Source organism: Larus michahellis, chromosome 2 (genome assembly GCF_964199755.1).
Source record: "Larus michahellis chromosome 2, bLarMic1.1, whole genome shotgun sequence".
In the NCBI taxonomy this organism is placed as follows: domain Eukaryota; kingdom Metazoa; phylum Chordata; class Aves; order Charadriiformes; family Laridae; genus Larus; species Larus michahellis.
Window position 1 is genome coordinate 56,395,446 of NC_133897.1, and position 21,903 is coordinate 56,417,348.

Consider the following 21,903-nt stretch of genomic DNA (forward strand, 5'->3'; position numbering starts at 1 on the left):
TGGCATAGAATTTTTAAAGAAGCCTTATGTATGGCTTTAGTAAGCAATATGTCCCTAAGTATTAAGTAGGATTTATTCTTCAAAGGGCAAAAGAGAAGGTCTGTACCTAAAAGTCTGATTTTTAATATGAATATTTGAATAAACAGTTCCAGGCATGTATACTACGATTGCATATTGTACTGTAAAACAAGACTGTTTCAGAAATATTTTCTCGAATACCCAACGTGAAGCGTCATATTATCATGAAGTGACCTCACATTGCATTTTTAACATTTATATATGCAAATGGCTGTATTTACATGTGCATGTGCCATTCACACATTCAAATTAAAGGCAAATAAATGTTTTAGATTAAGGAGATTAATTTGGTGTGTCTCACGGTTGACACACTTTCTGCAGAGGCTAGATCACTGAGACCCAAGTGCTGGGCTCTTATCCGAGAAGACAGATGGCAATTTCCTTTTGATAAGAGTTCATTTTTTTAACAGCAAGGGAGCCCTGAAGTAACCATTTTTCTTGTGGGGAAAGCATCTTTCAGAAGCCAGATAAATCATTCTAAAATAGACAAACACAGGAACCGAGGAACTAATCAACCTGAAATGAGCTGAGTTGCAGCCCCTTTCAGAAAGTTTAGGAGAGGCTCTTTGCTTTCATTCTTGCCACACGTGGAAACTAATTCAGAAAATTAGAGAATTCAGATAATTTTTTCAGTACTCTTTCCTCTTTTATGAGCACCAATACAATTTACGAGTAGTAGCGATGCAAAATTTCATGGAGTCAGATGAGGTAGTTTGTTTACAGTATGTTTACATCATGCATAAAATAAACAGTTGTAGATATTTTAAAGACTGCATAAACATAAAGGTAACTAACCAGACTAAACCAAGATGGCTCTGTTTAATTAAAATCTGGAACAATGTGTGCCAGCTTATAAGGATCTGAAACGTTTCGTACTTGTAAGTTATAAACGTGGACAGCCGGGAACCCCCAGGACTAGAGTCTGTGGGTAGTCTATAAGTACTGACCTGCTGCTAAAGGAACCAGTCAGCTACTCTTCGTAGTTATTTGTATTTAAAGATATGAAATATATTTAAATATATTCGCTCTTCTTTTTGCTAAACATATAAGACCCAGCCTCAGACATGCTGACACCTTCCATTTAGCTTATCTTGTAGAATGAGACCCAAAGAGTATCCCTCCCTTTCCTCTAGTTTCCTTTCCTCTCTTTTTTATCTGTCACTAATAGAGCAGAAATGAAAATGGCTAGAGTGGTTCCCACTCGGTCCTGCCTGTGCCCTAATGTGTTCTTCATTATTCATGTCTCCAGTAGTTTGGTCCTAGAGATCTGGGAATGATGTCTGCTCTGCATTCGCTTTGCCAGGGCTCTATTAAAAATACGCCTTTTTTATTTTGTAAATTGTTATAGTAGTTTTTTAGACTGGTTCCAATTTGACCAGCAGCACCTTGTTTACAAAGATTGTGAGAAATTTTGTGGATCCTCCTCTATCCATGTCATATCAAGGCGTACGTGAGCACTGCGTGCTTCCCATCACCTCAGGTCGCGTCGCTTTGCATTGAATCAAGTCATGTCGCATCAGTGATGCCACTACCAGTACTTATTCCTGATAGAAAATTCAGCATAGATTTAGACAGCAAATAGCTCAGCCACAATAAATGTATATAATGAGCAGATTAAGTATCTGTGAGAACCAGATATTTTAAGTGTCCCTGGCAAGTTGGTGCTTTCAGATATTCCAGTATCCTTGTCTCTACACTGTATTCTGCACATAAATATCTGATATATGTGCATATACTAAAATGTCTGTCTAAGCAGCCTATTTGGAACTCTTACCATCTACAACTATTTGCAAATATAGACTTATGCAGTTTTCAAATATCCAGGCATCATTATTGGACGGGTCTGGATATTGCAACTACATTGTATAGCTTATAGGTTGATCATATCCCAGCACTGTACAAGTAACAAATGTTGACAGATTATTTTTTTCATAATTTGGGATTTGCTTCAAACGTTTGCCTGCCGGGGCATGTTTTCAGAGTTATGCATGATTAGGCTCCATGACAGCCATTTTACTAGACATTTTATCCTGTTGTTCATTTATAAAAGTTAAATGTTGTAATTATCCTATTACATAAACTAAAAAGAAGGGAGGGGAGGGTCAAACTTTAAAAAAATGTCCCTAACTGATATCTAAAACATACAGGGTTCCCAAAATGTTTGATCATAGTATCTTTTTGGATAAAATTAATTTTTTTTTGTTTGTTTTACCTATGTATTCTCTCTTGGCTTTCTTCGTATGTGCATGTACACAGGTTTCTTGAAAATTTGACTTATTTTTTCTTAAGACCTGAAAATAAATTAGACCGGCAGAGCTCAGGCACCCATAGTTGAAAAATTTGGCTGCAAAATTCTATATAAATGCTAAGTGGTCTTCTTCTTGTTGGTTATTACAAACATTTATTTGGCAGTCATCACTGTGGTATCTAGGTGCTTTCCCAGGATTAAGTTGAAGCAGTCTTTCCAGTGTCTTTTTAAAAAGTCCTTCAGGGATTTTGAGATTTAATGTAGGTCCAGGGAGCTATCAACTGGTACAAGGTACATGTGCATATTGAAGACAATTAGGAATATAAGAATTAATACTATGCAAAGAAATTGCCAGAAGAGCAACTAGGGACTTCCAGAGTAACTGTACTTCTGCATCAGTCAGTTCATGTTTAGAAACCAAGGTTAGAATGCTCTGCTTCTATGTCTTCAGGTTCTTGAAGACACTTTTATATTGTTGTTAGATATAGTCTACAGTTATTGGAATGGGATGGTGTGGTGGGTTGGCTTTGGCTAACAGCCAAATGCCCACCCAGCTGCTCGCTCACTCACTGCCTCAGTGGGATGGGGGAGAAAATAGGATGAGAAAGCTCAAGGATCAAGATAGAGAGACTGCTTACCAGCCACTGTCACGGGCAAAACAGACTCAACTTGGGGATAATTAACTTTAATTTATTGCCAATTAAAATAGATTCAGGCAGTGAGAAATAAAAAGACAAACATTAAAACTACATCTTTCCTCCTGCCTCTCCCAGACTGAACTTCACTCCTTCACTCCTCACTCCTCTACCCAACCCCCGTGGTGCAGGGGGCGTGGAGGGCTGTGGTCAGTCCAGAAGAGTTCCTCTCTGCTGCTCCTTCCTCTTCATACTTTGCCCCTGCTCTTGCGTGGGCTCTCCACAGATCGCAGTTCTCATGTGCTCTCACACCTGCTCCAGTGTGGGGTTCTCGAGGGCTACCGTGTAGGTACCTGCTCTGCTGTGGAGCACCTCCTCCTTTCTCTGCCCTTGGTGTTCCTTCTGTTGCGTTCACTCTTCTTTCCCTCCCTCCTCCTCTGCAGGTCCCTGCTACCAAAACCTTCCCATCTGCACCCAATACAGATGATAATGGTGGTCACAGTAAAGAAGGTGGTACCAGAATATCCTCAGAAGCCTGTGCTCAGTTTGAAACAGGTTTTTTTCCCTTAAGTCCAAGTGACTACTACCCAGAATCTGTCTCACAATCCAATGTGAAAAAATGGGAGTAAAACCCACTAGATTTTGACGTGTAATTCGCTCGTAATCTCAACAAAAATAAAATTCACGTAGATTGTCAGTTAAAAATTCCTACGAAAGCAAACGCCATGCTAACAAAAATTTAATTTCTATGTTCATTTTTTCACATAGTCTGGATAGAAAAATGACATGTGTTTCTGATTGAGAGACATTGCTGAATTCTTCTCAACTTTCAGAGTTATTAAATCAAAGGATTTTTCTGTTTTCACTTGAAAAACATTGGTGTAGGCAAAAACTCTCAGTAGCTAATCAGTAGCTGATCTAGTAGTGTGATGTTCCCTACAGAAAGGATCCGAGAACATAAAATACTGAGGATCTGTTGGTCCCTAATCAAATACACTGCTTTTCTACACTAATTTAATCTCTAGGAGATATCCAGAAATCTGATTTTTTTAACAACCTTCCTGAAAAACACCGATACTTTTCTGTAAAATGAGGTTATGCCTGCTCTTACGCCACGATACGTCCCTCCATTCTCTTTGCTCCGTTCAGATAGCGTATCTTCACTCTTAGCCTCTCCCACAAGTCCTTTAGAAAACACACAAGATCTAACTTTATTCTGATACTGGCACGACATAGAGTGACCTTACCTTTCAGGTTACATACCCATTTTTTCATACGATGCTCTGGCATCCTGAAATGTCTTGGCTTTTCATATCATCAGTCAAACACTTTGGTTGGTTTTTTTTCTTTATATTTATTGAATGAGTGATATTGTAATGAGTAAAACGGGCTCTTTGTTTTCCAGACTAGGGGAATGAAAATTCAGTAGGATACACCCTTCATAGAGGAAAGTAAAATTACTGTGTAGGCTATCAAATCAGATCTCGTATTCAACAATACATGAATGCCTGATCAGTTTCTCCCAGCAAGTTAGATAGATACAAAGTTAGCTTTGGAAAAGAGAGGAAAAGGTTATTCTTCCAGAAGAAAAAAGTATTTGTGGCTCTGAAGAAAGCTGCTTGCAACATTGACTCTACCACACTTTCCTTGAAATTGTGCTTTTTGAAGACTATTTCTTAAGCCTAGAAACTCTAACTTCACATGTCACGATTTTAGGATCTTGAAAGTAGTGCCTCATTCATCCTCCATCATTTTACAGGTTAGTTTTATTTGTGTGAGTTCTGTTTGCTGCAGTGGAATGGCTCCTGCTTTACATTGAGTTAAAGCAGAACAGTTTTCATATGCTTTTCCTTTAAAAATTCAGCTTTGGAAAGTCAGAAAAAGGTACTGAAGCTACTCAGTTATTACAAGATTCTTCCTCATAAAGATTGCTTCTCCAAATAATCACGTCATTAGCGGAGGCATCCTTGCGATGGCTGGCCTGTCACTTTAAACTAAGATTGCTATTACCTGCTGTTATGGCTGGTGTTTTGAGTGGGAGCAGAAATTTGGGCACTGGAATTGACAGCTCCAAAGGCCTCAGCCTTCCAAATTAAATCATTATTTAAATACAGAAGCAAAATGGGAAGAGCCTTTTGTGGGAACTTTTACAACATTTCTAATACTTCCAATAAGTGTTCTCGGGGATCCCGCCTGCACTGAGAAATGGCATAAACCTCTCAAGTCAGAGATTTTATTTTTAAAATAAAAGCAAGATATAATATGTCAGAAGTTACCTTGGTGTCCAGATATAGTGAAATGAGGTGTATTTCTCCATTCACAATTTGCACATGATGTAAAAGGGGTCAATTTAACAGAGTGTAACTTGCAGTCAACAGTTTCCCAAAGCACCCAAAGAAAAATGCATCTTCTCTTTTTTAATCAGACTTATGAATAGATAGGGATATTTTTGTATGCACTTGGAAGTCTCTTACCCTGTGAGTTGGCCCACTCAGTGTGATTTTTCCTGGAACGTGGTACTACCCAGGGTACCTGTGCATATCATAGCCTCTGCCATCTTTTTTAATAAGTGGCTTATCTCTGTGGTGCAACTAAAAGCAATCCTGAGTGTCTCCAGGGTTTGTTGTAATTAAATTTTATTGTTGTATTTGAAAATGTACAGTTTCTGAAAACTGGAGCAAGAAAAATGGAAAGGAGATTCTAGGAGGTGATAGTCTGATTTTTAGGAGGTTTTAACCCTTTGCAGTTTCCAGATTCACAAACTAACTCGTGCTCCCCTAGTAACTGTTCCTATACACACCTGAAGCCGTAAACTATGGCAGCTGTTGTAGTTTATTAGCTGGTATCAGGTAACCAGGCAAAGATTATCGTTTATACCTACAGTCAGATGCTGTAGGATCATAGGTGCAGTAATTTGTCAGCGCCTAATAAGACAACAGAAGGCCTTTTCTGAAAGTCTTATGCTCTTGCTGCTGCCTCTTCCTTCTCCAAGTATTTACAGCTACAAGGGGATTACTCAAAGTCCCAGTGCTGCCCATGAAGTGCGGTGAGGAAAGGCAGGTTTTACCAGCTTCTGATCTGGACAATAAAGAAATGTCACTGTTTTGAGCAGAAAACTGACGAGTTTATCTATACTGTTATCTGGCTTTATACTGCCGTGCTCAGGCACCAGCACCCAAGTGCCTGAGGAGTGCACGCGACTGCATTTGGGCTCACACTTTGTGCAGTCAGTGGAATTGCTTGAACTCTGTGTTCAGGGGCCGAGCTTTGCCTTGGTCATTGTGCCCCTCTCTGCTCTCTTCACAGCTCATCAGGACTGCTAATCAAGCAGTCATTGCGGTTTCCGCCTTCGTGTTTTATTCCTGCTTGATTTTCTTGACATGGGATGCTGCAGACTGGTTTTGGAGATCCATATAACAATTTTTTCCAAATCAAAATATTTCGTCCAACAATGTCATCTTTTCTGTCCAGCATCGCTACTAATCTTTATTTAGTTATTTACTTTACAATTTCTAGAGGGATTGGATGTGCCCAAGGTGCCCTTTAGGCAACACTTTATATCAAGGTACCATTTATAAATACTTCATGAAGGGCTAATGAATGATTAATAGATGTTTTAATGTATGACCAATCATTGGTTGTAGATTTTGCAACATCCAAGAGACAAGTAGGTTTCTTATAAGCATAGATTATAACCATATCTGACATCTTCTACTGATGGGCTTCTAAACATCTATAACATACGCACTACTCATATCTGTAACATGCTTAAAACATCTACTAATCACTGTTTAATTTTTTATAACCTATTTTGAAGCAGAGCCTGTCTGTGGAGTACATCCCTTACAGGTGTCTGTGACTCTCCATTTCTATAAGATTGATAATTTACTCGTCATCTAAGGATGTAGAACTCCTACCAATTTCAGCTAAAGCATTAAGTATTTCTGAGTTAGCTTCAGCATTTTCACCTCAGCCTGACAAAAAAATGGCTTTGCTGTCCCTAGACTTTTTTCTCCCTCAAACTTCTGGCTACTTTGCCCTGCTAATGTACATTTTGCAAGCTCTGCTAAAACGCAATGATTCTTAGAGGGCAAACCCAGTCTAAAATACATTTTCAGCCTGTTTACCTGTTTGTTTGATTGTTCTCACAACAGCTGTCCCAGTGATGATGATTCATAGCATTTTTTTTTAATTTTTTTTTTACTGTTATCCCCGTGTGCTTGGTTCAAAGTTTGTCCATTCTCAGAAAAGGATGAGAAAATATAAACTTCACAATAATCCAGTGAACAAGCCACCTCCCAGAGGGAATTTGATTCTGACAGAGGAACACACATTTTGTATGTGTGATAAGCCCAAGTGTTGATAGGAGCATTCCTCTGTGGGATTCCCATAGTCTCCTCAGGTGAAAGCTGTGAGTGTGCTCTATGCTTTATATGGATCACCCAGGTAGAGCTGACTGAAGTGGGCAGTACAACTCACTTCCTGAAAATTTATGAGTCCTGCAATTAATCATTTGCAGTTGAGAAGCAGTAAGTTGCTTAGTATCATATTTTGCAAATTAATTTTGAATTTTTAGTCGATTTCTACTGAACTTAATCACAGGGTTGAGTCTCTGCTGTGATTTATCTAGATGTTGTGACCAATTTTTTAATAATATAAATTAAAAGGATCCGCAGGTTTTTCTTATTTCTGGGTTCATTAGTAAAACAGTGTCTGTTCTGAGTATCCCCAGGTAAGTATCCCACTCCCATTCAAATCAAATGCTAATCTTTTACTGATTGCTGTTTACAGCAGGATTATCTGCTACACCTGCAGCATTAGCATGTTGAACCTAAAGAAACACATCAAGCATAACTGAAAAAAAAAAAGGACAATAAAGGGTAAAAAAAGAGAGTTTTATTCTTCAATATTAACATGGAATTTTCTCTGCATTTTTGAAAAACGTTAATTGTCAAAGACACCAAAGCCTCAGAGATAAGAACCTCTCAAAACTACGCAAGCTCTTGGAGTAGACAGTTTTTTACCCACGTTGGCACAATCACTTTTGTTTTATCCAGTTCGCACTCTGTGTTTCTGTGTTTGTCGGGGGTTTTACCATGATCTTTTCTTTCTTTTTTTCAGCTGGTTAATAATCCGCTAGCGAGTCAAGCAGCAGCGGCTGCAGCAGCAGCAGCCATGGGCTCAATAGCAAGCTCCCAGGCTTTTGGCAATGCCCTCTCCAGTCTTCAGGGGGTCACAGGTCAACTCGTCACTAATGCACAAGGACAGGTGAGTAGAAGATGGAGCAAACAGTGAATTCTGATGGCAGGCTGATCTTGGGACAAAAATGAGTTCCGCTTGTATGACAGCAATTTAAAAGTGCACATATTGAAGATAAATAAATATTGATTTGCCAGACAAGGTAAGAAATGGAAAGTCTAAGAGCTGGGAGGAAGTTAGGAACTGCTAGAAAGTGTTTCCAAGCCAGAAAAGGCTTAGGATTTGTTTTATTTCAATTCAGCCTTTTGAAAAGATCATAATAGGCCAATAATACAGTATTTTAAAAGTCCAGCAACCCTGTGATTCTTAACAAACATACTGTCTGTCTTCTTCCACTTATCTATGCAACTGACAACTATATTAAAGTGCTGCTGTACTATTAAGACTACACTTTTTTGCAAATTGTAGCATTTCTGTATTACTTTATTTCTAAAAAGGTATTAAATGTTTTCAGTGAAGGAACACAACTTGCATTGTAACGAAGTATCTGGGATGGATTTAACTGGAGGGCTTACTCGTTTGCTGGTTAACTAAGTTAAGCAATTTGCAATGAATCTGCCAGTCTTTAATGTAAATTTGGGAGAAACTTTTGCTTTAAAGAAAATTTTCCAAACAGAAAATTGAACCATGTTTATGGTGTGTCTAAGAGAGAGATTGTGCATTTTCTGCATTTGGGAGCTGTGTATTTGTTGCAACCTATTTCAGTTTCAGTCTTAATATGATGCAGAAAGGTATACATCTGAATCCATAAATGTATAAATAATTCCATTGATGCAGCGTGCTTAAGTAGCTTTTGGATTGTGGACGCCGTCATTCTTTATTGTGTTTAGTATGACTAAAATTAACACAACTACTTGTTTCACATAAAGTCACTGCAACAAATCTGTCAATGTAACTTAAGACTGGACCTGGTAAGTGAGTAATTTGAATGTCATTATTCTAAATGCTACAAATTGGGCGTATGGTGATATACACAGTGCTTACGTGGATGTTAGGCCCTGGTAAACATTTATTGAAATGATGCAGCTTGGATGATATGTGAATCTAAAGTTTAGTTTCTACGCTTACTGTTTACTACAGGGAAAAAAAACAAACATGAAGAGCAGGTTGTTTTCTGGTAATTTTCTATCACCATGTTATTTAATTGGAACAGGGGTGACATTTTTTATTTTGGCCCATTAAAAAATAAAAGACAACACTTCATAGGAGCCCCTGGTTTTTTTGCCAACATAACACATAAACAAAGATGCATCCTGAGCTTTGCTATCGCCATCCAAGTCCCGGGAAAAAAAATGCTGACCTTGTTATATTTACTGGGTGGGTGCAGAATTGTTCCATCACTACCCCGAGGGTTGAACGATGGAGCTTGTCAAAGTGAGGCCTTATCTAATGAATCATCTTATCGCAGGTGCACACCACACATATTAAAGGAGGATTGTATGAACAATGTGCCCTCTACAATAACCTTTCAATGTCTACTTTAACCCTTGTTTCAATCCCTTTTCATCAAAGGATCATTTTATGCAGCCAGCTTTAAATGGAGGCTCTCAAAAGCCTATTAAGATTTCTGGAGGGATGGAGTATTGGTTTGGAAGAAAAGTTGGTTATAATACCTATAACTCATAGTCAGATCAGCTCCAACCTAGAAGCCTGCATGTTTCTATCCGTACTCCAGAAATGGTTCACAATCACCACTCACATGAGGCACCTGGCACCAAAGGTGTTCGTTGTAAGAGCTGAAGATATAAAACCCAGACTAGTTTTTCCATAGTTTTCCCGTTACGTGTTCTCCACAGAAAACATAAGCAAAGCGTGGCCATTCATCATATGTTTTTTTTAAAAAAAAAACCCTACTGTGAAGATATCACTGAATGAAACTATAGATTCCCTCAGGCTGAGGCTTGTTTATTCCATACATAACATAAAGTCCAATAATTCCGCAGGTTGCAGAGAAAGAGAAGAGAAAGGAAGAATCTTCCCAGTTGTTGGGTGTAATTACAGAATCTATCTGTTTGCCTAGCTCTTTTAAATAAGGGCTGTCTTTTTATTATTGTTTTTACAAATGTTCCTTGGTTTATAATCAGTACTGCAGACCTTGCCACAATACAGATAAGTATTAATGATAAGGGTGTAATGTAACACCCATTTTTATAATATTCAGCATAAACCATATTGCTTAGAGCACACTTCTGAAGCTATCCATCTACAAAACAGGACTGTTCAGTGTAATTAAACTATGTACCAGAAATTAAATTACATTCCCTGCAAATTAATAAAATTATAGCAACTAAACAAGAACTGAAAGGTATGTTTCTTCAAAATTAGGAGCATAAGCGAATGGTAATTTGGGATGCTCCATTTCTGAATGATGTGCTTGGATTTATAGGAATGAAATTCCCATTATATGTTAAGAATCTGCCCTTTGAAAATTGCCCCTTTCAAAGAATCACAAGTGTGACACCCAAATTTCACTCCTGCAAATATAAGGCTGGGTGACGTACCAGACTGTTTGTATGTGCAGTCTTTGTAATTATACGCTGCTTCTGTTATAGAAATTCAGGGCTTGTAAATGTCCATCTGTCTAGCTAAATATATGGTGATCAGTAATCCCTGGAGACACTAAGCTGTAGGTCAAATCCAAGATCCTATGGCAAATTTAGGGAAATGATCTTTTAAATGACATATGGCATGGCGTTAATTCCGAGTAGTCCAGGATTTCTTAGAACAACAGTAAAAAAAAATAATATACATATATAAAAATAATCACTTATATAACATATTTGTTATTAATTATTGCATTCACAATTATAGCATGATAATATTTATTAGGTTTTTTTGCTTTGGATGGCAATATGAACTGTAATACCAGAGCTCCCCAAGACCACTGTAGCAAAGAGATCCGATCCATTGGAATAATATGATTAGATCACCTGATTAATTTGCTATAGTACAGGTAGAGGACTCTAAATCAAATTTTCACTTTCAGAGGTGTATTATGAAGAGCTGTTGTCCCATGCAACAGTGCTTACATTCTGTTTGCCCTCAGCACTTTCCAGAAAGCGTTTGCAGGACTGGGCTTTCATATCTTAAATGTAAAGGCCAGGGTAGCAGAATTGCTAGATTCCACCCTGTCAGTAGATACACTGATTTCAAAGAGAAGCTGTCTTCCCACTTGGCTTCAGCCTGCCCTTATAGTAGGATCCTAGTGCTCTTGCTGCACTTGAATTCTTCAGGGATGTAACAACCAGACATTTCTCTTTTTCACTTTGTTGTTGCAAATGAAAGAATATCTTAGGAGTTTCAAGTGGGTTTTACTATGTCTATTAAGTACATGAAATGTGTATTTTGGCTGTTTTCTTAATCTTTGTAAGGAGGTGAACCACAGAAATATGGAAGCAAGGTTCATGCTTCTGGTTTCCGTAAGTGCTACCTCCAGGCCAGCTTCCTGCTTGCCGAAAACATAGTGCTTAATTGTCATCGGTTGCATTTAAGTTCCTTGACTTCAACAGGATCCAATACATTATAAGTGCAGGTGCTGAGTACGTTTAGTATCTTTTCTGGAAAGATGATTGTTGTCCAATAGGAGAAAAATACATCCTAATTCAGCAATTGCAAAATAGCATTTTACCATAAAGAGTAAAAAAGCAGCATGATAAGAGTTGGCATTATGAACTGTCTTGTGGTTAAAGAGGGTAATGCATTCTATTTGCTGGTAGGTTAATAGGAAAACGTAAGTAAGTATGGTGTAATTGTACAGTACATACTCTAATTGAACAGTGAATTTAGTTGGGATGGCATCAGTATAATCTAAGAATGCCCTTGGAGGAACTGGGGCTTCATTGTGCCCATGCCTTGCCCTTTAGATGTGAAAACCTTCTGTATATGAAAAACCTTGAGCACAGCTCCACCCGGGCAATTAACAAAAAATAACTAATTTTTGAGAGTTGTAGTCCACAAGTAGCTCAGGAGACTAAACAGAGAGAGAGGCATTGTTGATCCAATTAGATAATAGGAGTACTTTGGTTCTCATTATTCTGATGAGAGGGTACACGTTTACTCTTTGAGCTTCTTGATGGTAAATGGTGCTAATGAGGCCTGATGGATTCCCAGCTCCTAACAAGCCTCTCAGCAGTGCGAGTGATTACAATGGAGATAGATTTGATGGGATGCGCTCCCTTTTGTAGTGTCTCAGCTGCTGACACTCTGCGACATAATCAGGTCACAGAGCCGGTCACAGCCATCAGCAAAAGCCGTAGCTCTATCCCTCATTATTAAAGTGCATTATTCAGTTCCAGGCCTTCACAATACTGCCAAGGGCCTTTTTTTTCTTCTTCTCTTTTTGTTAAGCATCAGTTCTCAAATACAAGGGTTAATAAAATCATCAGCTAAAGAACTAGTAAATTAAAGAAATGGAAATAAAGCGCTCCCTTTCAAATTCGTTGAAGGATCACAATTAAATAAGCAGGGAAATTCTCGCCACCACATAGTGTACAAGTACAATGTAATATGTCATGTGCAATAAAAACAGGGAATAGGTTTTTAAAAAATAGCATTGTCCTCATTGTGGACTGGCTTGGAAAGCACTAAAGTATTTTTCATTCCGAAGGAATTCTCCATCTTCCCAGTTATTACATGTGTACATGTACTTACTATTATTTTCACCATTTTCTGGAACTACTTTTTTCTGAAGTGGTAAGAATTACTTGCAAACTGTGTTTATAATTCTAAAGCTAGCAGCTGTCTTGTCTTAGTTAAAGTGGCCAAGGCCACAATCTGGAAAATGTATGATAGGCTACAGTGCTAGGACTGCTCCGTTCCCATAGACAAGGCCATTGTCTTCTTTTGGAGGGTGAGCTAATTACAAAATGGTGTGGAAAAAGGTGATTTTAGCATTTTCTTTCTATTCTGATGAGGTTCAGTTGGGGCTATCTCCCCTCAAAAAGAAAATACACTTTTAATATCTAAGGTAGATTTTAATGCAGTTTAGTTAAACAGATGAGGAAAAAAATGAGTGGAGAGCCCAATATTTTTCTCTTTTTTTACTTTTTGTTTCAGTTTCATTTTAGCTGATTATGAGCAGGTTTCACATAAATAGAAGTAAGATCTTCTAATACTGAAATGTATACCTTTACAGGGATTTACACCTTTTCTGTTAAATCAGTGAAGTACATATTAGATGACAATAGTATAATTTTGTGTATAGAAAAGGGACTAATACATTACTTTGTTTTACCTTCTTGTTCAACTCTATAGTAGTTCTTCCTTTTTCTTGCTGGTAGAGTTGGCTACGATGAGCAAATGAGCATGTATAAGGAAAGTTGCTTATAAAACTTTCAGTTCTCTTGAACCATAGACGCAAGAATCCCTTGACAGCTACAGGTCAATATGAAGAGCTATTCAGTCTTTGCATTGTCAAATTAGTAGTCACCTCCAAGAAGTTATGTAGAGACTGGCATGTGGCCTAGTTTTTGTTTTACACTAACCAATAAAATTGGCAGCTATCAATGGGAATGCAAGGTGGACCTCCTCATGAGACTTAAAAGGAGGATGTTGGTCATTTGTTGCCTTTTTTTTTTTGTTTAACTCTCCCAGAAGTTCTAGGAGGCTCAAAGGCATGTAGTATGTAAGACTCCTCAAAGTCCTTCTGAATATCTGCAGTTCAAACTGTTCTCCAGGTGTGTGATGTCCATTAGCCTTTTCTCTTTAACAATTGTTACCATTGCTACATCTGTTTCAGCTATGCAGCTCTAATACGTGCTAACCACTAGTGGTTTAGCCCTCACAGCACCTAACAACATTCACAAAAATCTAAACAATGATTGTTTAAATAGTGACTGCAAACAATGTCTTCCCAGGGCTAAGATTGACAGAAATCTGAGTTGGTGGTATCAGAATGGTATATATTAAGGAAATTTCATTACAAGATTGACATAATAAAAGAGGAATATTTTAAGGGAGAGGCTAGAGAGAGGGATTGTAACGCTCAAATAATACTAGCATTTACGAACATTCCTTGAAAAACCCTTTGCCAGGAGAATCTGTTTTGACAGACCTTCGTATGAATATATTGAATTTCTTCTGGGTGGAGTCCGACTCTGTGTTTGCCCCCTCAAAGTTTCACTGGGCTGAATACATGTAGTTCTGCTGTTTGCAGGAAGAAAAGGGCACATATTATGAGAAAAGGTCAGTTGCAAGGGAAGATTATTTTTTTCCGTTGGTTTCCTCTCCCCACAGCTAAACATTGAGGAGGCCGTTTGTTTAATTACCTCCCATGTGAATTTGAATCAAAAGACAAATAATTGCTTTAACATACTTTTGCTGACTGTGTTTTTATTTTACTGTACTATTTATCTAACCTCAATTTTAGCCATAGTGGCATAAATGTAAAAATGTATGGACCAAACTCAGGTCATGCAAATTGGTAGTTTCGTTGAAATGGACGGGGGCAGAGAGTGAGGCTAATTATTCCAAAACAAGAGCTGGCTAGTCTGTTTTGTCTGTTTTAGGCAGTGATCACTGATAAATTTTGGATATCCATAATTGTGAACAATTTTGAAATCCATATCCACATTTTTTTAAACAGTGGTGAAATTTAGAACAGTTACCATCTGCAAGATGGAAAAGTGATATAACAAGAAGGTCAGAACAACCCTGGTGCCACCATATTTAATGGAGGGAATCTAACTTTCCCACAGGATAAAAAAAGGGCAGGGTAAAAAAGATAATTAATTATCCAATGAACCAATCATTGCCCAAATGCTGCAAAAACACAGTATGACCAACTCACAACCTGCTCAGACAAAGAGGCTGGCTTTAAAGTAGAGGTGCTACCACTTTCCTCCAAAGCTCCAGGAAAATGAGTAGTAGGAAGGAGTAGTAGTTAAGACTAGGTTTGAGCTGAAGTCAAACCTCTAGTACAGGAGACTCTAATGTTCCCAAAAAAACTAACAAGACAAGAGCGGATATGTTAAATAATATTTGTTCCAAATAGGAACTGCAAGTGGAACACTGTTATTTAAGAGAAGCATGGAACTTCTCTTTACAGCAAAACACATACTGGAGCCATTCTGGATCACAACTGAAGTCTCCAATCAGATACCAAGGAAAGGATAATTGCGTATTGAAAACGATCAGCAGCTATCCAGAAAGGCCACCAAAATTTATTTCGTCTAGCTTACAACAAACCTTACTTTGAGCTTCACACTTCCAGATTTGTAGCCTCTTGCCTGGATCTCTGCCAAGGTACTGTATCTCTGACGTAGACTCTTTCAGAGGTGCCTGAGTCGTACTTTCAAAAGCAATTTACGTACCTGGAAGAGCCTGAAGTTCCTTCAGTCAGTGTTACAAGTCTTAGTGCTCGAAGGCACGTCTATGCACTGTAATGGAGCATTGCAAGCAAACTCCAAGAGACAGTACGTTTATGTCTCAGACAGTGCCATACTAGCACAGATCCCAGAAGCCAAAAACCTTGGCAGTATGGTGTTAGGGCTCTACTAATTAATTCTGCTTCTCAAGAAGGTGATGTAGGATCTAGCTCATTAGTTACTAGCTCTGGGGTCTTGGTAGCACGCTGTATTATGTGGAGTAAATATACTTTGAGGAGAGTCTTAAAAGCCTGAAGCATTTACGTACTTTTGAAAATGTTATTCACTTCAATTTAGATTAATTAATTATTTCAAGTCAGAAATACAGGACATACCTGTCCTTTTGTCATTGCCTTCTTAATTACTTTTGAACAGAGGAGAAAACCAAACTAACTACTAGTTCAGCTTACTTACCATTTTCATGAAAGCTAACTAGTAACTAAAAGAAGCACCTACCACTCCTATAATCTGTTCATTTTAGCATCGTGACGTGGGTATAAGCATGGCAAATTTTCATGGTTATCACCAGTGACACCCATCACAGTCAATGAAATCTTTCTGCTCTGTGCAGGTTCCTACATTGCTCTCCTTATCATCATATCACTTCCAGTAATGCATTAAGAAACATGACTAGTGACTGTCACAAATTGGTCTTCCTGCCAGGAGAAGCTTGTAGAATAGTCTCGTGTGTTTGATACGGGCATTGTTTTGTCTGTCAGGAATTTTTTTGTTTGTTTCACTTTTTTTTTTTCACCTGGATTTAAAATTCTTTATGAAGGGGTTTCTTAGAGGCGCATGTTGCTTATATTTGCATTAGAGAAAGGCAGATAACAGAAATGTACTTAGCTTTTGCCGCAGAATGTGGTGAAGCCAAAGGTGATAAACCCAGGAGTATTCCTCAGGTACTGTTGGAATTCATTCCAAGTCCTTGACCTTCCCCTGAAAACAAACTCTGCTGTACACAGAGAAGGTTTCACCGTTATTGTCCTGGAAGATTGAATTTGGCAGTTTTAGTTTTTATTCCAGGAGCATTAGGTGTCTGCTTAGACTCCTGTGAACCAGACCACAGAACTTGAAAGTAAAGGCAGAAGTTTTTCTAAGTTCATGGAAAATTCTTTAAGATGATGTAAACAAAGCGGTAGACAGAGGTGATGCATGTAGATGGTGCCAAGAAATGTGCTTTCTATATTGCTGATGTTTCCCAGGCAGTTAAGCGTCATGCTTGGGAATACTGCATCACTGCATGCTTTCAGGAGTTGACAAAGCTGAGAACAATTTGAGGCCAATTCATCATCCAACCAGAGATGATGAAAATCCTGCTGTATGAGAAATTCACATTAGAGTGGAATCCAAGACTATTCTTAATTTGGGATTGCTCCTTGAGACTATCCAAAGCTGCTTATGAGGGAATGCTCTGCACGTTAAGGTATAGGAAGGCTGTAGGTAAGCAGAGGATAGTGGACCAAATCTGAGAGTTTGCGTTATCTTTTCAGATGTGCCTCATCATTTCTGCAAAGAACAGATTATAGTTCTTTGTGTAACATGGTGCTTAGTTTTATTTAGATCGTATCTAATTTATCCTGTATATATCAAATGTTGGGGTTTTTTTCCAATGACAGAATTTTACTTCCTGCTCAACTGTCCCTGATACCAGAAAAAAAGAAAACCAAGAAGGGCTATTTGGGCAAAGGGGAAAAAAAGCCAGATTACTCTGTCAAAAGTGGAAGTTAATGTAAAATGATAGATATTTAAGGTCCTTGACTCACTGGTAAAGCACTGCTGCTGTTTTGGGAAGGTTTGAAATTTCTTAGAAGCCGTATAAGTCTTCATGCACAAATGAAGGCCATTGGCTTTCTTCTTGGGCTGCAGCCTTGACATCTGTATGTCAATGCCTCAGAGATACAGGTGAGGAGGGGAAATTTGGGGATACCATATTTGCAATTCAGTCAGGATTTATTTCAAAATTTGAAAGGATGAGAAGTCCAGATGTTTTAGCAATATCTTGTGAAGATTTTGAAAATGAAAAACTATGTCTTCCCCAAGCAGTCCTCACCTGAAAGGGAGAAAATTGCAAAAGTACTTGATTGTCTCATTTGATAGTAAGCCAACAACTGAGTTGTATTTATGTAGCGTTCATAGCCATAACCAGCCAGATGCAGACCCACAGGCTGCTACATGCAGACCCACAAGCTTTCAAGTAGCACACTGAACAGGAGTTGTCCTGTAAAAGGAAGGATTCTGTGTCTTCTGGTTTGAATCTAGAGTATTGCGAAGAATTGTGTGGTGTCTTTTCCTATGTGTTGCATCTGTGAACAGTGGCAGGGAAAGTTCAAGCAGAAAAAATCACAGTCCTAACCATGAATGGACACTCAATCTATCTTTCTAAAACTGTATCTCAGTTTGTCATTTTTCTTCAGATGCTGACAGTGTTAGGCTTCAGCGTGTATGTATGCAAATGGCCCAGATATCAAAAAGAAAAAAAGGACTTTGAAATATCTATGCCAATGTTATTAAATATATATGATTCTTAAAGTACCTTTTTCACTTAAACTTCCTTCTTTGCACATTAATTAAATATTATCTCCAGGATAAGTATCTCTCATAGAAGATTAATGTATTATTGTCACATAATAATGGAAGAGAATGACAGAATCTCTTTCTTTAAGCACAAAAAAAGAATTTATTAATATAAAGAAAACACTCATAGCCCTTGAGCAATTCTGTCTCTGCTTCGTAGAGAACCTTTCCTAGTCTACCCTTACATCTAGCTTCATGCTAGAGATTCAAGGAAGCAATACACATATCCTGCCAGTTTAAAAATCAATCCACCTTTCAGGAGATAATTTAATATCAAGACATGATGTACCCAATATCCAAATATACATTCATTTTAATGTTTGACGCATCAAGTACTCTGACATAGCCAAGTTTCAAAATAAATGGTTTGTTTTAGAGGTTGGATATGTCATATTAGCATCCACCCAGCAGATAGAGAAATAGATCAGAGAGTGATCAGGACATCAGGGAGACAGTTTAGAGAGAGATGAGAGAGGCCAGGTACATCTTGTAATGTTAAAAAAAAGCTAGCTAGCAAGAAAGAAATTGTATAAATAGGTCATTGCAGCCCAACTGAAAAAAAGTTTAAATTTAACTTGTTAGTCATCATCTCCAGAGGCCTAATCCACTCCCTTCATTGCAGGCTGTGCATTAAGCTGAGATATGTCTTATTTGATAGCACAGATAGACAGACAGCCTCAAAGTGAAAAGATTGTATCAGGCTCATGCAGTGCACTAGCTGTGAGGGGGAATCAACACCATTTGCCATGCTAAACTTTCCCTCTTCTTTCCTTCTCAATTCTTTTTATTAGCCTTAGCTTGTTGTCACCTCTCCTGGTTTTGTTCTTTTGGTTCCTTCCACAAGTGGAGGCATAAAACCTTGTGGAAACAAGAGTATAGATGAACAGATACCTGGTGCCAGTGTTGGTGACAGATCCCCAGACATCCCAGAGTATCCAATTCCCTCATTCCTGTTCTGCTTCCCCTATCTCTACCATTTTCATTTCCTGACAACAGGTCTTTGCCACATGCAGTAACTGGGGTTTGGTTAGTTAAACATAGGTCTTTGGTCCCATTTTAGACATTGTACAATACTCCATTAGGCCTCCTGTGGCCAAACCAGAAAAATACTCCTCCCTCTAAGTCTTATTGCCATATCCTGAATCCTGAAACATTTTAAATAGAGTGGATGTCTATATTTTTTTCAACTGAATTGCTCCCCACTTACGGGAACACATGCATGTGTGTAAATATACACATACCACAGCTGAACAAATGCTTACCTGGACCTTTGTGCTCATCCATCAAGTACCCAGAGGGACCTCAAATTACAAATATTTTAGTTATCTCCTTGAGTCATGCTTCTGTCTCTGGGATCTGTTGAACCTTTATTTGGGTGACAAATGGAGATAAACTAAACCTTCGCGTCTTGGTATGGGAGATGCCGTGCTGCTCTATTTACCCCAAATGTGTGTCTAGTGTAATATTACAAGTGTGTAATCATGACTGTACACAGGTCATAATTGTCTGCAGTTTATTAACTGGGGACTAAAAATAGGCCTGAATTTTTCTAAGGGTTCGATTTCTCGATGAGATATGAGTATTAGTGAATGACTGCAAAGTGGGAGTGAAAGGGATACTGTGTGATAACACACTATCCTTTCACTACTAGGAGGTACCATGTAGACTGGTACTATTGGCAGCTCTGCGCAAGAGGCCATAATGAAATGTTTAAATGGTCAAGAAAACTGAGGTTTGTTAGCAGAACTACGTGGGAAAGATTTCCCAACCCTTGCCCACAGGTTGGCATGGTCTGCCTCTTTCTTGACATGTCTCTTGTTGATGAACATCACATCCACAGCCCCCTCCAAAGTGTTGGGAGATGGCTTCTGGTTTTAGGTGTTTAAATCACATCTTCTGGGATCCACACTATAGATCTGTTAATTTTAATTGTACAGATACTGATGTATGGGTTTTATATGTGCAGTTTCTCAGTATTAACACCTACAGTGTACCACTCTGTTTAGTTTAAATCTATATGTTGTTCTTCTGGATAGTCTATACCCAGGAGTATGTCTCTCATAACTCTGATACACTGAAATGTCCCAGCCATCACACCTACTGTTCAGGTAGAGACATGTGTAGGAGACAGTCACCTATCTTTGCTCTCAAGTAGAGATATGAATTTGAAAACAGAAGATCTTCATGGGCGTTGTTGAAAGGTACTCCTTTTGCTAAAGCAGAAAGTTTCAGAATCTATGGGCACAGAGGGCAGATAAATCATAAGGTCCCCACCTTTGAATGAGAATAGCATGCAATTGGCAGTGGCAAAGAACTCCACATTCTTCTCTACCACATCAGAGGATTCTTGCCACAACAGCCAAGACAAAAACCTGCCTGGAGACTGGGATTAAATATCCAATGGCTACTTAGAAAAATTAAAATTATGATTTTTAAGTTTTGTTTGCAAAGGTCCAAAGGGAACAAAACTACCTGATGCTCAGTTCAACAGATACGGAAAAGGAAAGGAAGCCCCGATACGATTCTGTCTATGAAGTCTAAGAGATGATTGAAAATGCTCTGAAATTGCAGTTGCAAACTATGTTTTCATCAAAGTATAATGGGGTATTGGAAGGGAGTACAGCACAAAATCTAGACAAGCTTTTTGCCAGCTTCTCAGTTAGGGTAATTATTGAAAATCTGAGTGTTAGACTACTGACCTAGACATGCTGTTAGTAACCACAGAAGCATTTGCCTGTTCAAATACCTTCGTGCTTCTGTTATATACAATGACAAATAGTTAGAGCTTTGCTTACATGGAAGTCCTTAACCAACAATGTATTACATCCTGTATGCTGAGAATAAATGTCACAAGTAAGTATGCTACAAAAAAAGCCTTTTTTTTCTGTATGCAGATAAAAATATATATGTTAAATATTACTGAGTTGAGCTCAAATTCTCATAACCTGATCCATCAATGGAAAGGGCCCCTCCTAAAAAGCATTTACTGAGGCAAGTTGTACCCTTGGCTCCCTCTTGCCTTTTATTCCTCCTTAAAATCATATGCAGTGAAAAGAGGGAACAAACATGAATGATGCATGCCTGATTCACTAAATCACTATGGTCTCTGGCAACAGCACAAAAGTAGAAATGTTTAAATCGGCCTCATACTACCCAGCAAATGATGCAAAAGGAGCCCTCAAAGAACACAGAGTGAGGGGAGATAAATGAGCATCATGTCAAGAAGGCAATTTCTCACTGAGTTTGCACAGAACATGGAAATTTGACTTCCAAGAGATGGTTAGGGAACCTTTCTAGTAAATCTTCAGTCCACAGTCATTGCTGTGTCCTTTTTTTAAACTTACTTTTTAAGAGCTGAGTAAGTTATACCCTCCCCAGTGACACGTGTCAAGATATTACCAGTCAAGTTGAAGTCATTTAAGTGCATCATCTCTGTCACCATGTTTGTGTTTGTGGTAGACAGAGATGGTCAAACAGGTTTCACTTTGTGCATGTGTTGAACAGCTTTTTAACCAGTGAGGTTTTCTCAAAGTCTTGTCTTATTTCAATACTAACTCACAAAGGAAAAAAAAAAAAGAAAGATTGAGCCTTTTCCCTGGAAAAAGCCTCTGTGATTTTATTTTTTTTTATTATTTTTTAGGTTTTTTGAAAATTATTTTATCCTCCTTTTTTTGTACAGCTGAGATATTCAGATGGTCAATAAAAAGGCAACTGTTTTCCAAATGACTGAGAGGCCGTAGGT

The 21,903-nt window shown here is 38.3% G+C and overlaps 1 protein-coding gene across 2 annotated transcripts in view; it reads left to right on the top strand.

Annotated features, from left to right (window-relative positions):
* POU6F2 (POU class 6 homeobox 2) overlaps positions 1-21,903 on the top strand; it is a 315,292-nt gene that overhangs the window by 249,473 nt on the left and 43,916 nt on the right. For both annotated transcript variants that reach the window (XM_074573496.1, XM_074573495.1), the window contains one exon: positions 8,083-8,229. In XM_074573496.1, coding sequence (XP_074429597.1) covers positions 8,083-8,229 — 147 coding nt within the window. The remainder of the gene's footprint in view (positions 1-8,082; positions 8,230-21,903) is intronic.